The following is a 15,316-nucleotide window of genomic DNA, read 5'->3' on the forward strand; positions in this document are numbered from 1 at the left end:
ATTTTATACATTTGATAATTCAGGGCCAGTGAATGAAAAAGCCATTCTTTTAACTTCTTCAAATTATGGTTGAATGATTGAATATAAAACAATGAAAGCACAGCTGTCTTCCTTTGCTTTTTAATATGTCAGTTGCCTATTTTAATTATCCAAGAGTCATATCTAACACCTCAGATTCTGTCATGTCTTTCCAAACATCTGTAAACTCTATGTGAAAATACAGCTAGGCACTTGTAATTGGCAGCCATTCTCAAAGACAATGGTTTCAACTCTGGTTGCACATTAGAATCACCTAGAGAAATTGAAGAACAAAATCTACACTTGCATCCCACTGTAGGCAACTACTATACATCAGGATCTCTAGATAGAGTGCCTAACAATTTTTTTTTTCTTAAATTCCCTGGGGATTGTACTGTGAACTCAGGGCTGGGACCCACTCCTCTAGGATACTTCTCAAGCAGTGCAATCTCTGACTCAATAAATGAAGTTTAGCTAAGAACAATTATCTGTGGGAAGACTGATTGAAGTTAACTGATTGAAGTTTCAGTCTACCAACTTTAATTAAGCCAGGTTAGTAGAATAGGATGACATGCTAAAACAGGATTATAATATCCTAGTGAACTTTCTTTTTCCAAATTTCCCTTCCTGTAATGTCATGTGTTCATGTTAAGGGACATGTGCAAGAACAGACCTGCAAGATGTATTTGTCTATACTCTCTGTTGTTGAAGACTTTGGTTATACCACATGGTGCTGTATTTTAGAAGACACTTGGAGCTAATTTTTATGATCTTACCATTAGGAATACTAAATATTTAAGAGACTCATGAATTATGTAGGGAATCAAGTTTTATTTAATGAGCTACTAGAAAGTCTGGAGCCAAGTTTGTTTCCATGGCAGGTGTAATAGGAATTATCCTGTATCAATATTTTTCCATTTTCATAATTGTTTTCCCATTTTCTTTCTTTTCTACTTATATTTTATTATTGTGGTCTTTGTGTCTATTCAGTCATTATAAAACTGCTCAAGAACAAGACTAAATGTACAAATCATTAAAAATATAACTAATAGAGTTGATGATGGTATATTACACTACAAAAGATGACTTGGTACAGGTCAAATGACTTTCTCAATAAAATCTGAAAAGCATCAAAGCCAACCTGTAAAACACAAGTCCTGGGCATTGGATTAATTCTGATGTTGAAATACACTTTATAAGACAGCGAAAGTGTACAGGAATGTCGGAATAGTGTGGTTGTGATTCTACATTTACCACTGATTTGGTGTAAAAAGCATAGAGGAATGGTCAGAGGGAGAGAAAAAAAATATGTTTCATTTGAGAAGGAAGAACACAGGAATCAAAAATAAGTAAAGCTTTTACTTGGGGACAATGCCCAAATTAAGCTTTAATAAGAAGTTGGGGTAAACATATGGAAAGTGACAAAAACTTTCTTTGGTATCAATTATAAGGAGAAAAACCTAAATTGAATTAGATTTTTAAAAATTATATAGCTAGGAGACATTCTCATATGATTTTTTTGTGGGGGAAGTACCCTGCAGTGTTTACATCATTAGTCAACTGAATCTAATATTCTAGCTACTACGATGCCTGTGATGTAAGTAAGCATTTTGAAGAAAGGGTTCTGGGGTCCAATTATATTAAAATGGAATATTATCAGGTTTCTATTAAATTTCATTGATGGATTATGAAAAAGGTATTCAAAAAATAACATGCAGTCACTGTAAGATACTTCCATCATATCACATAGGAATTTGAATGAAACTATTCTTTAAAAAGAAAACTATCAGTAATAACCTACACTGATGGATTCATTTGTATATGTAATTTGAGACACAAGTTTCCTCTTAACTACTATCACCTTTTATTAAAAAATTTACTCTCTGATCCACTACAAGCAAAAATCCTCTGAATTTTCAAAGAAAGCCTGGTTTTATACATGTATGTAAACTCTTAGCCTGGCTTTAATTTATATTGCTACATAACAAAGTATTTTCTAAACTTTACACAGTACAACACATTTCTTTTGGATAAAGACATTGAACAGGTTTTACCATATCTGTGGTTTGTGTGATTATTACAAAAGTTGTATATAAAACCTTGCAAATCTGCAAAAATTGCAAAATACACTCTGACAGCTAATGCTCTGAAAACACTTTATTACACAAATTACATTCAGATTCTGAAAATAGTGTTCTAACAGTGTAACCATCTAAAAATAAGACATCCCAGAAATACATCAACCAAGGAGAAAATTAAAAAAAGAATTTAAATAGAGACTTTTTTCTTTCTTTCATTGCAATATAATGTTAGTGATTTTAAAAAAATAGAAGAAGATTTAGCAGCTTTGTCGTTGTGTAGCACAAAGTTTCTCTTTACTGCCACAGGCTGAGAATGCTGAACAGGAAAGGCACCAAAGAAAGACGCTGGCAATGGGAGTGCTATTGGGAGAATACTGTGTCCAAGCAGAGAATGGGGCTATTTACATCCACAAAAAAGTCTCGAAAATGTAAATGAGCAAACTTCCATCATTAGATAGGTACTATAATGGAAGAAGAGGACTGCTTCTCTATTCTATGTTCATACAAGGACAATGGCACTCTTATGAACTTTTAGGAAACTCTTCAATTAAAAACAGAAGCCAACTTAACCAAACGAAAAGAAAATAAAATGTGTACAGTCCCACCTAGACTAGTACAGGTTACAATTAAATGCACAAAACTTTAAACGTGCTGAAGGGAAAGGAATCTGGCATTCTTGTAAATCTCACTCAACCTAAACCAAAGTCAGTTTTCAGGAGGAGGAAGATGGTGGTGCAGGCAGAGGTGCTGAATACTCCTCTTCTGATTCACTTCCATCATCTTCATCTTTCTCCTGGTCACTGCCCTCAGTGCTGAGGCGGTCAAATCCTTTGCGACTGTAGCTCTTGCGGCTGGCAAAGAAGTTTCCAAGGTTTAAGCCTCCGCTTCCCTTTCCTAAAGAGAGCAAGTAATAATGTAGAATTGAAGTCAAGTATACAACAGGTGAGTCAGCTTCTTCGTAAATTCTTAAAAGGTAAATAAAGGCAGAGGCTGGGAAAGGGTAGATATTAAAAAAATGTGACAGTCAGATAGATATTACTCCACACACTTAATAAAAGAAAAAAGAAAAAACAAGCTCCACAGGATCATGTGTTTCAGCAGGAATATTTCAGATTCACTTTTCACCTCCTGTTTTGCCCAGCTCTCTGGAACTGGCATCCCTTGGGCAGCTCTTCATTTCAATGACTTTATGAAAAGGTCATCTTCACCCTGACAAGCTCTGACATGACAACAGGAGTGACAGAAAATTTACTGAAGACAAATGAAACCAGATTAAAAGGCAGAGGAAGAGAATAATAGAGGATGGCAAGGTAAAAAAAAATAAATAAATAAAACTGGGAAATTTGCTGCCAGAGTCACACATTTGGTTTAGTTTATGGTTTGCATTCTGCATTTACTCTGGGGGATGTTATGCTATATACCAGGTGTTTAATTTTCAGAGACATAATGTGAAATATCTCCTTGCTCTTTAAAGACATGAGCTTGTTGACTTTGAACCAAATATAAAGGATTCTGAAAGGTCACAAGCATACCTCTAAATCTTCCCAGCACTCTTCCTGAACTTGCCTCAAGTTTGTGTTCAGAATCTGCTTAAAAAAAAAAAAAAAGGAATGCACATTTCAAAATGAATCCAAGTCACCTTCCTGAATCAATATTCAGCACAAAAGTCTTATGTGATTAGGAAGACTTGGCTCATGTGTATATGTAATTCTAAGGGGAAAAAGGCAATAGGTTACTGAGAAGTATAGATACTGAGATTTATCTAAGGGTTTGATTCCTGCCTGTCTCTTATAGACTGTGCAATCTTGATATATTAATTTCTGAGCCTTGGTTGTCTCTTCTGAGAAATGAAGGATCAAAGACAATGTCTATCTGTTAGGTTTAAGATGGGACTTTGCATGTGGCATGCTTAGAACATATATATTAAATGATAATTACATGTTAGTTATTCTGTTAGAATAGGATAGAATTAAGTTGCCAACAAATTGTAAAATTTGAAAGCTCTGGCTACCACAATTTAGGAATATTTGTGTTAGGCTTTACTCTTTCTGTTATGAAGAGTATACATGCAGCTCCTGAGAAAGCTTTGGATTTATGTACATCATTTCTCCTTTATGGAAAGGGAAGACATGGAATATGAAACCATATTTTTCAGGCACACAAGGTGAACTAAATGTTCTTAGCAGGGCTTCCATCTCCATGAAGAATTCTCTTTTCTTATGGGGAGGCAGCACCCCCAGTGGATTTCATTTTTTCCTTGCTCGTATCTCCTTGTACTTTTCCCCTTGCTTACACCACTCTCTCAAGGGTGAGGAAAGCCAGGCTCAGGGTCCTCCTGTGAAGTTTCACCAGGAGTGGAGGCTGCATCATGGTCATATCACCTGCTAACAGGCAGATAACAGAGGAAAGGCAGAAGAGTGGGTGAGGAAGGAAATTGGCAGAAAGGGAAGAAGCATCTGCTAAGATTGAAGAAAGTGAAAAATTAGACTTTCAGTTTCACAGGGATGCAGGACATCCCTTATCCAGTTTGTATTGCCTGTGCTTGGCACAGTGATGTGGAACACAATGAGTGTGTGATGAATAAATGACGGTCCTTTAGGAGGATTTCTAAGAATCTTACCATGGACGAAACCCATCAAGAAAAATGTTGGAAAAAAAGTGAGAGGTTGATCTACTTTTAGAATTAAATGTATTAAATTGAAGCATATAAAACTGCATTTTTTTTCTTAAAAAAAATGGATGAATAAAGGCAATTTCCTATCATTTGACCCAGGTCTCTGCCTTCCCAATACAATCTTGTAAAGTCAGCATTACAGAACAGTGCCATGTCATATGCCCTCAACAGCAAACATGATAGACCAAACTTTCTTGACTCCTTAGTCATTTTCTCTTCCAGTTTGGGTCGGGTACCACAATTCCAGCCATCCATCCCCATGCCCTAGGTACTTCTAATATTCTGAGCATTTACCACCAGACTTAGCACCCTCCGTCATAGCTTTTACATCTCTCTTCTATGTGTCATGTATTCTGAGCGCCATTTATTTATTCATTCAATTTTTCAACAACTACTTATTAATCCCCTTGTGACAACAACTGTTATTTTTGCTAGGTACATACAAGTAAATAAGATATACAAACTCCTGCTCTCCTGAAGATTTTATTTAGCTCCTTTAAGATGATAGCTTTCTTTTTCCTTGCCCTGCTTTCGACAGTTCCAGATCCATACAGGGGCTTAACAGAAGTCCTTTTGGGGAAGAAGTAACTACATTTTTGCAGAGATATATGACTTCAGATTAAAAAAAAAAAAAAAAAAAAAAGCCCAAGAAAAATCCCCTTTTACAACCTATTAAGTTGAACTTTCTGTTTCTTGCTTCTGAGTCTCTTTCTGTGTCAGGGCTTTGCCATGGGCACTAAATCTCTGCCATGACTGCCTTGACCTGAAAAAGGATATAATGCTGTTTCTTGATCTAATGCTACCTCCCACACTGGCTCACAAACTCCTTCCTAGATGCAGCTCTAGACTCTAGACTTAGGACCTGGGGCCCTAGCAGAAGGACTGCTATTGAGGAGTAGGAAACAAGAATTGGGTCAATTGTTTATTTATTTGGATGCCTGAAAGGAACTCAGCTCCTGGGTCCTATACTGTGATAATGATTTTGTAAAATACTGATGGCCTAAATATAACCATTCAAAAACTTTCAAATAGTTTTAAAAGAAATACACGATCTCTTGAGAAAGCTAAGGTTTGAGACAAGAATCTGCTATTACCCTATTACGCATCACAATCACTGGTGGTATTGAGTATTTACTAGGTGCCAGGTAGTTTGATAAGTGCTTTATATACATTATTCCATTTACTCTTTGTACAACTTTGTGAGGAAAGTATTTTATCCATGAGGAAACTGCAGTTTTGAGAGATTAAGTAACTTGCCCAAAGTCATGTAGCGACGAGCTAACGCCAGGCTGATGTAGGAAAAATACAATCTCAAAATAACTGACCTAAGTTCTTTGAAAATGGCCTGTTTCTAACAGATGGAATCTTCTCTTCCCTGATCTGTCAGCTAATTCATACTGACTCTACTATCTACAGCCTTGTATGGAGATACAAATTGGGCTTAAGCCAACTGCTAAAAGGCAATGTTAAAGGTTAATTATAATCCAACTATCTAAATTCCAGAGGCTTCAGACATATTTTCTACTGTGATACTAATTATAGAGAATATCTGAAACATAGACAATAACGTCAAAAATATAAAGGGCATTAAAACAAAACAAAACAAAACAAAAAAACCAGACACTGAAAAAAAAAAATCACAACCAAACTCCTGAGAGTAATTAGGCCCAACAATCTTTCAAAGGCAGGTTCCAAGTTCAAGGGGCCCATTTTACTTGCCTCCAAAGGCCCTTGATTTTTTCCACCGAATAAATATGGCAATGGCCAGCAGGACAACCACAGGAATAACCAGAAGGGTTGTAATGAGAACAACGGGCACTCCCGAGCCTGGCTCTTTGATCAGTTTCTGTTTCTCTTGCATCTTCTGCAATTCTGAGGAGGTGGGTTTGTTGTCCATTTTGGTTTCAACAACTGCCTCGGCTTCTTCAGGGAAAGAAGAGTTCACAATATTCAACTGACTCAAAAGACTTCAGAACCCTCTCACCCACCCCTACCCAGTCAAATCAACAATTGTACACAAAGAACTTCTGAGTCCAGTGCACCTGGGTTTCATGTTTCAATGTCTGAATCCAGCAATCAGTCAGTAGGTACGTGATAAGTCATTTCCACAAAATGGTTTTTCACCTTCAAATTGGTTTTCTTTGGTTCTACCTTCAATTCCACAAATTCTCATTTTCCTGAGTTAAAGTCACAGGAAGCATGTTGGAGAAAAAATTGGTATACATGCTGGAGTCAAACAAACCTGAGCTCAAATCCCAGTTCTGTATACTAGCTGTATAACTTTGGGCAAGTTACTTAAATTATCTGGGCCTTAGTAATCTCATTTGGAAAACTGACAATACTATCTCCTTCACAAAACTGTTACATGTAAATTTCTGTCATCAAGAAGGTGCTTAATAAGTATTTTTTTCTTGTACTGTTAGTTAATGAATCTCCTTTCATGTTCAATGAATTTTTGGTACTTTACAAGTACCAAATTTGTATTTATAGGATTACGGATTTCCTTATATAGTCTTCAGCAAAATATAAGTGCACACAAATCAATGCATATTATTTTATTGGTGATGGAAATAACTTATCCAACTATTCTGTGACATTGGCAGGTACTAGTAGGTATAGGCCTAAACTACTATTTGAAAAACAAATATAATAAAACCATAGAAGTTACTGCAGAGAACTCTACTACTGAATTCAAAGTGAGGTTGGGCTTTGCAACATTCTTGCCCCCAAGGAGCACATGAGTGTTGTGTAGAAAATGTAGGGGGCAAAGGCTGACAAGAATTTTCCCAGGCTAAAAGTTACAAGCACATTTGCAAAAGACTCACAAGATTTCATGGCATTATCTTCTTCCCTACAATATAGACAGCATGCTATGGCCTTGTGAAGATTTTCATAAAGTGACAAGGATAAGTGGCTTAACACTCAGGACAACCTTTGGTTAATGTTTAGTATGTAAATAAACTTAGTTTAACATTTTGTTGGACATTTCTTCAAGGGAATGTTTCCCAAATGACCTAACACACTGTGAACATAACTTATGGTACAAAAGAATGGCAGGTTGAAGCTCTCCACTTTAATGTTCTGAGACAGCCTCCTCCACAGTCTCATTACAATGACTGAGCACCTAGGCTATGCCAGGCATTTTCCCCCTGTAATCTGCACATCAAACCTGTGAGTAGGCACTACTATTATCATTTTGCAGATGGTCTCAAAGTCTTATTTCCTTTCCTATGCTATGGGCAAGGGGAGGTCAGACTTTCCCTCTCTCTCTTTTTCTCCACTAGCCTGGCTCTTGAAACATGATGGTGAGGGAAAGATTGATTCACAGACCTAAATGGTTCAAATTTAACTAAAGTCTCGGTTTCCACAAGGAGTAAAAGTGTGATTCCTGTCTATTTACTGTAGAAAATACAGAAAAAAATTGCTCTATATTTAAACTTCCTATATTTAAGATGAAAAAAATCAATGAAATATATCTTGGGATTAAAAAAAACATAATCTAGAGATGTAGCTTGGCACTTGCTGCTTTTGGAATGAAGGTCTGTTTCTATTTGAAGACAGATATTACAGAGTAATTAACTGACTCCATTAAATGCACAGAACTGTGAGTGACATAAGTGACAGACTGAAAGAATCAGCTTAGCGTTCATAGAAAGAACAAAGAGACAAGGCAATGGATTTGCTAAGATATATGCACACCACTCTGGAAATTTTTGATTTCCACACCTATTTTGGTAATTTGACTGTCATTTACTAAAAATACTTGAACATTCTAACTTTTGGAACAAACTGAATTATATTTAAGATTTAAAAGATGCTCTGGCCAGGTGTGGTGGTGCACGCCTCTAATACCAGAGGCTCGGGAGGCTGAGGCAGGAGGATCATGAGTTCCAAGTCAACCTCAGCAATAGGGAGGTGCTAAGCAATTCAGTGAGTCCCTGTCTCAAAATACAAAATAGGGCGGGGGATGTGACTCAGTGGTTGAGTGCTTCTGAGTTCCATCCCCAGGACCACCCTCAAGAAAAGATGCTCTGTATTTTTTTTAAAAGGAGGCTACAATTTTTTAATTTCCCAGTTTTAAAAAGAAGCAATATTGCTGTTATTCTCAGGAGTCTTTATAGGTTGAAAATTATGGTTATCAATTATGAGTCTTATGAATTTCAGTTCGAGCACAAATAATCTAAATTATGTTACATCTATTCTTTATCCTGAATTCTTTTATTAAAAATCTCAGTTAAGTTGAAACACTCTTGATGACTAAGGAATGACAATGCTCTACATTAGCCAGGACCTGGGGCTTCTGGAAAATTAAGATGCCAGATGCCTTTTATCCAGAAGAAAAATGTCTTAAAATCTTACAATATCACAAGTTCTTATAGCATCTTTACAGATATTTGGAAGTAAACATAGTTTTGAAAAGCTGATATACAAGAGGTTTTACTTCTTTAAAACAATGCATTTAGAAAGGGAGGCTAGCTTCATTCCCGTGTGAGTGCACACATACAAGTATGTGAATCTCTTTTTCTTCTTTGACAGAAGGAACTGGAATAAAACTAGGATAAGAAGGAGGGACATTCTTAATACAGCAACACAGAAACTGCCACCCATTCATGGCAGACAAAATTGAAGGCTGATGGTTTTAGATGGCATACTAGCACGTAGCAGTTTGGAAGATATAAAAGGTGCATCTAGAACAATGAGTTTCTCTTTTAAATGCAACGTGCTTCCTCTGCAATTTGTTGTTCTACATAAGGTGTAAGACAATAAATGCATTAGGAAGTTTTGTTTTTAATTTTCCTGAGTTTGATTCTCCATCATCATCTTTTATTGAGGAGTGGGGTATGAGGGCTATTCTTTTGGTGGGATGTCTGTTTTATCTCTAATAACTTTCTTTGAAAATTAAAATCCCTTTCCTATGTTTTTTTTTTTTTTTAATCATCCCAAATTCTCTTATTCCTGCAACTCTCTTAGAACATGGGTTCTGAAAGTCTGTCATTTCTGATTATGTGACCACTCATGATGGGAATGAATGTCCTCAAAGGCATCTTGAATTTGGAGATTTGAAATGAACATGCATCACTGGGCTGTTAAATCTGGGAGGTGTTTCTCCTTCTCTGCTTGAATTGAGCTTTATGCTTTTGATAAAAGATATGATCTAGGGATCCAGTATGATTTATATTCAATTTTGTAATAAGAATATAATCTTAAAATGTTTAATGAGAGTCATATTATACTGGTTCAAAGAAGAATAAAATAATTTCATTTGAATTGGGGTATTCCTATTAAAACTGGATTATTGTGGCAAGATTATTATTATTTTTTTAATGCAAGATTATTTAAAAAAAAAATGACTATTTGAATTGCTGGTTTCTGTCAAGACAGGAATGTTTTCTGACCAAATGCACTGAGAAAAGAGGAAATGGCCTACAGGAGATTATATTCACCCTTTATTGACCAGCCCAAAGGGGGCCATGATGGTTGGTTGGGCTGTTCTCAAGAGACCAATTAGCACAATCAAGACTATTCGGTGGGATCTATTTAAACATAATTAGTTTGGGACTATTTTGAAGTTTTAGAGATTTCAGAGTAAACTACAACCATTCCCAGCCTGCATTTCTTAGAAGAACTCACAGTAAATAAATTAGTGCAATCCATTTCTTTTCATCAAGATAGCAGTAGTAAATAATAGTACCGAGTTTGACATCGAACAAAGGTTCACTTTAAACCTGGCTCTAACATTTATTATCTCAGTAACAGTTCTGATCTTTAATGTCCTTAAATGCAAAATTGGTATAATAGCAACTATCACATGATGTAAGGATTAAATGTAATAATTTCTGTATAGTCCATTGTTTGTACACCACAAGTGATAGCTATTTTTACCATTATCTTTCCCAGGATCTTTATTCCAGGACAAATATGCTTATTAATATATAGCAATGATAGAAAGGATCTGGAACCATTTTTGGAATATGAATGTGATATGAATGTCACTCACTGGGTAGAATCTCTACAAATGCCAAGAAATTGCTATTTATTTAGGTTATAATATGATCTTACCCCTTTCAACTTTGAGCCGGCTATATTTTCTTATCTGCCTAAATAAAATACCTAAACTCCCTCTTGGTTCTTGCTTCTTTTCATCTCTTTTCAACCTGCTTTCATGAGAAAGGAAAACAAGTAAGCCTCTGGTTACGTCTTAATATCTAGGCAAATCATTTGTAAGGCAACTAATAATGTAATCACTTTGTTACTTAAATATTAGGATCACCCCATAAGAAACACAGTGAGTACTTAACTATATAAATGGACATGTCAAAACCCTGCAGGTAGTAGAAAATGTAGAAATATAAACTGTTTCTGGGAAAGGGAGGAAATAATTTAACAAGGATTCTTAGTGAACTCAGTGGTTGCTTACCAGTAGCTAAATCCCATTTCTGCATTCCTGATATTATATCCCAATGATGTGCTTTTTGTGTATGGGTAAATGTGCCTGTCTGCCTTCTCCCTCTCATGCTCCTTACAGGCTGTAAGTCTCCTGAGGTCAGGCAGTTTCATTTCCCTTGGATTTGCTATCGTGCTTTTCACACAGAAGTCCTGGGTAAATCTTTGAGACTGAGTAGTGCTAGGATAGCAGTTTAGGGAACAACTAACCTTTTCATATCCTTACAGAAGTAACTCACCAAAGATATTTTCCACTGCTTGACATTAGAACCTATTAAGAAAAGTCCTTTTCCAGAACACTGAACAGCATTTTTCTGCTTACTTGAGGTCAGCATGCTTCCCAAAGTGACTGGCTGACGTTCTTCCTTTTTAAATGTCTCTGGATTGCTAATTATAGATTTCTTACATCCTTAATCACATTTTATCACTTGAAATGAGTGATTTGAGATCCTTATGACTACTCCATTTACTAGAAAAAGCAGTGGCAACATGCAGGTTTAAGGGCTCAGCACATGGCAGAAGTCATGAATCATTTACCAGATTGTATTTTATTTTTAGATTGATAATTTTTAAGTTGTATCAAAGAGCCATAAAATAATTCAACACAAATAGCCTTTGGTTTTAGTTATAAGAGAAATCTGACCAACCTTTGATTTCCTGGACCTCAATGCCAGCCTTTTTAACTGATCGATGTTCCATTTCTGTAACAGCAATGCAAGAAGAGAAAAATCAGAATCTTTAAAAAGAACATTTGAAAATTTAACTAGGTATTAGTTTATACTGAATAAGCACAAAACATTTGGAAAATACTCATCATATACATTATTACATTAGAAAAGAGTCCAACATAAACCATAAATTAGTTGTCAGGTCCATGAATCTTACGTAAAATCTCCTAGGGAAAGCTGAAATAGTATCTTTAAGAATTTTATGAATGAGACTTTCCTTTTGGAGTTCATAATATTGCATTGTTTCTGAAATATCAAGTAGTTACATTTCACATAGCCACAATCTTAGCTGATGACTAATTCTGCCATGGTGAATTATCAGTCTCCTTACCTGATATAAATGGATTTGACTAGTTAAACACTAAAATGCAAGTTAACCAATTTTAGTCTCCAATGCCAATCATTGTTCAAAAGGTACTATTTTCCAGATTTATTATGTTCTAGGTTATGTTGCGGGTTTTTTATTTTGAAGTTGTATGTTATGCTATGATGCTTATCAATTAGAGGTTGTTCAAAACCTCTTGGGAAGACTTTTCAAACTACCTTATACTATTATTCCTCTTCTTTCTATAAAGCTTTTATTTTTCTTTCTATAGATCTTGAGGAGGTCTGGCCATGTGTATTGTTATGGTTTAGATATGAGGTGTCTCCCAAAAGTTCATGTCTGAGACAATGCAAGATAGTTTAGATGTAAAATGATTAGGTTATGAGATCCTTAACCTACCCTGATAGTGTGATCACTGTAGGCAGGTGGAGTTGGTTGGAGGAAGTGGGACAATAGGGGCATGCCTTTGGGTTTATATTTTGTCGGTGGTGAAGAGACCTAGCTTTCTCTCTCTCTCAACTTTCTGGTGCAATGTCCTCACCTGCTTTCCTGTGCTACACTATTCTGCCATCATGATCTGCTCACCTCAGTCCTGGAGAAATGGAGACAGACATCTATGGACTGAGATCTCTGAAACAGTGAGTGTCCAAATAAGTGTTTCCTCCTCTAAAATTTTTCTTGTTGGGTCTTTTAGTCACAGTAATGAAAAAGTTGACTAAAACATGTTTTTTGAACATCCTCCCCAGATGACTCAGATATGTATTTCTGTTGAGTTTCAACCACTGGGGTATTTGTTATAAATGGTCTTAGACTGGAATCTTATTGAGTTCAAGAATCATCTTCCTATTAGAAAAGAAATGAAGATATTGGCTAAATTTCTATAGTCTTTCCCATATTTAAATGTATTTAAAGCATTTTTTTTTTTTGTTCTAAAAATTCTGAATTTTGTCATACAATTGGGGATTATCCACCCGTCTTTGCTTTTTTGTCTGACCACACTTTCAGAATTCTCTTTGAAGATGCAGGTAGTAAAAGCCATATTTTCAAGGGGGCTTTGAAGTGACTTCTGGGGTGGAGTAGTCCATAGGCATCTACATGCACTCTAACTGGGTCCTTGTTATCAGTTAACTTTACTCAAAGTATAATGCTGAATACAGTGGTGAGCAAATTGAGCTCCAAGACTTATGTTGCATCTGATTAAAGGCTTTGGACTCTTGAGTTTACTTTTCTTTCTCACTATTTGATTTCTTTTCTTGTTACAATTAATATTTCTTTTTACTTCATCAAGTTTATATGTCCTTATTAGTTCTCCGCTTAATAATACCTGTTGTACCTCCTAATAACTCAAATTTATCATCCTCAATTCTTTCCATTATCTTCACTTTATCCTGTTGTTTGTATTGAAAAAGCTTCTCTGAACATTTATATTTGTGGTCAAGGAAGTATTCAGGGCACTTATATTTAAAAAACTTATTGTCTCTAACCTCAAATCAGGGGCTAGTTTGGTATGCTTCTTAAGAATTAGAAATAATATCCAAATTGCAATTAGAAAATTCCAAAACTAACCAGCTAGATCCTGACAGAGCAAATTAGCTACCAGACAACATTCTGAGTTACAGGAAAATATATTTATTCAGTATTTGGAGAAAGCTAAAGTCAAAATGGAAATGCAAAGTACTTCCTGTTGGGGATAATATGTGTCTGACACAGATGCTGGCTTCCCTAGATGCTCAGCAGCTCCTGAGAGCTAAAGAGCCATGTGTGGAGTGATGCCTCATGGAAACAAGTCATTCTGCTTTGCCAGAGCCATCGCTTCCTTCTGGAACTAAGCTGGAATTAACATTGGCTTTTAATGTAACAGACATTACTTCAGACATCAAGAATTTCCTGTGGAATATCTGTGGAAACAAGGGGATAACTGCCAGGAAGGAAAAAAAAAAAAAAAAAAAAAAAAGATGTTTCTCTCTACTTTCTAAAAATTAATTTAGTTCTTGAAATGCATACCAAATAGAGTTTTTAACAAATGTCTTATATCTTGATTTCCTACTACCATAACTAAAAAGAGAAGGTAATGCAAATGCTTCTGTTTCACTTTTTTTTTCAGTGTTGGGAACCGAACCCAGGGCTTCACACATATGAGGCAAGTGCTCTACCACTGAGCTAAATTACCACACTTGTTTTGCATATATATTTTTTAAAAATATTTTTACTTGCAGATGGACACAATACCTTTATTTATTTATTTTAACCTGGTGCTGAGGATCGAACCCAGTTTCTCTCACGTGCAAGGCAAGCACTTTACCACTGAGCTACAACTCCAGCCCTGTTTTGCATATTTTTAAGCAATAAAATAGAGGGAAAATGTGGACAATACTGTAAAAGACTTACTTTCATTCAAGGTGAATTTCCACACAGTGTTTATGTGAGCATCTCCAACGTACACAGTCCCATCTTCAGATGCAACAACATCATGAGGCATGTCAAAGTGCTGCCAAAATATGAAGGCACACATTTGGGTGGTGAGCCTTTGCCTGAATTCGAGTTTGAATATAACTCAAACCAAGGCAACAATAATTCCCACCAAAGCAACTGCAGGCCAAGTCATTTATTCATTCATTCATTGGGTCTTGACTCATTGGGTTTCTAAGCATTGGGAAATGCTAACAAACCATCAATACTGACTTTTAATTCTTTAAAAAAGTGAAAATTTATAATAGATTGTTTTCTGACTACTGTCTAGTGTTTCATTACCTACCTAATTCTTTATATTTATTGTTGCCTTTGTTTTTCTTCTACCTTTTAATCATTAAATTTGCCTTTCTCCATCAATACAAGTGAAAAGGACCAGACAGTAATTTTGTTATTTCATCAAGCTATCGTGAGCTAACTTAACAATCATTGGTACATTACTGATAAGAGGGGTTATTTCAAAGATCCAGGGCATTTAGATTATTTCTGATATGCACACTAGGACATCTGCAGTGAAGTGGGGTTTTATATTTTTGAAGTCTAGTGTGTGTGCAATATTTTTAGTCAGCAGAGGAAA

The 15,316-nt window shown here is 35.8% G+C and overlaps 1 protein-coding gene across 13 annotated transcripts in view; it reads right to left on the bottom strand.

Annotated features, from left to right (window-relative positions):
• Window positions 1-2,157: 2,157 nt before the first annotated feature.
• Window positions 2,158-15,316, bottom strand: part of PAM (peptidylglycine alpha-amidating monooxygenase) — a 290,803-nt gene continuing 277,644 nt past the window's right edge. For 3 of the 13 annotated variants that reach the window (XM_079145860.1, XM_079145855.1, XM_079145867.1), the window contains 5 exons: window positions 14,659-14,758; window positions 11,865-11,918; window positions 6,493-6,696; window positions 3,632-3,685; window positions 2,158-2,993 (listed from right to left, as the gene is read on the bottom strand). In XM_079145860.1, the coding sequence (XP_079001986.1) occupies window positions 2,812-2,993; window positions 3,632-3,685; window positions 6,493-6,696; window positions 11,865-11,918; window positions 14,659-14,758 (594 nt within the window). In that variant the 3' untranslated portion in view covers window positions 2,158-2,811. Of the gene's footprint in view, window positions 2,994-3,631; window positions 3,689-4,392; window positions 4,481-6,492; window positions 6,697-11,864; window positions 11,919-14,658; window positions 14,759-15,316 lie in introns of those variants that run through there. The other 10 variants (XM_079145857.1, XM_079145864.1, XM_079145865.1 and 7 more) reach the window with 6 other exon arrangements.

Source organism: Sciurus vulgaris (assembly GCF_902686455.1).
Source record: "Sciurus vulgaris genome assembly, chromosome: 6".
Lineage (NCBI taxonomy): Eukaryota > Metazoa > Chordata > Mammalia > Rodentia > Sciuridae > Sciurus > Sciurus vulgaris.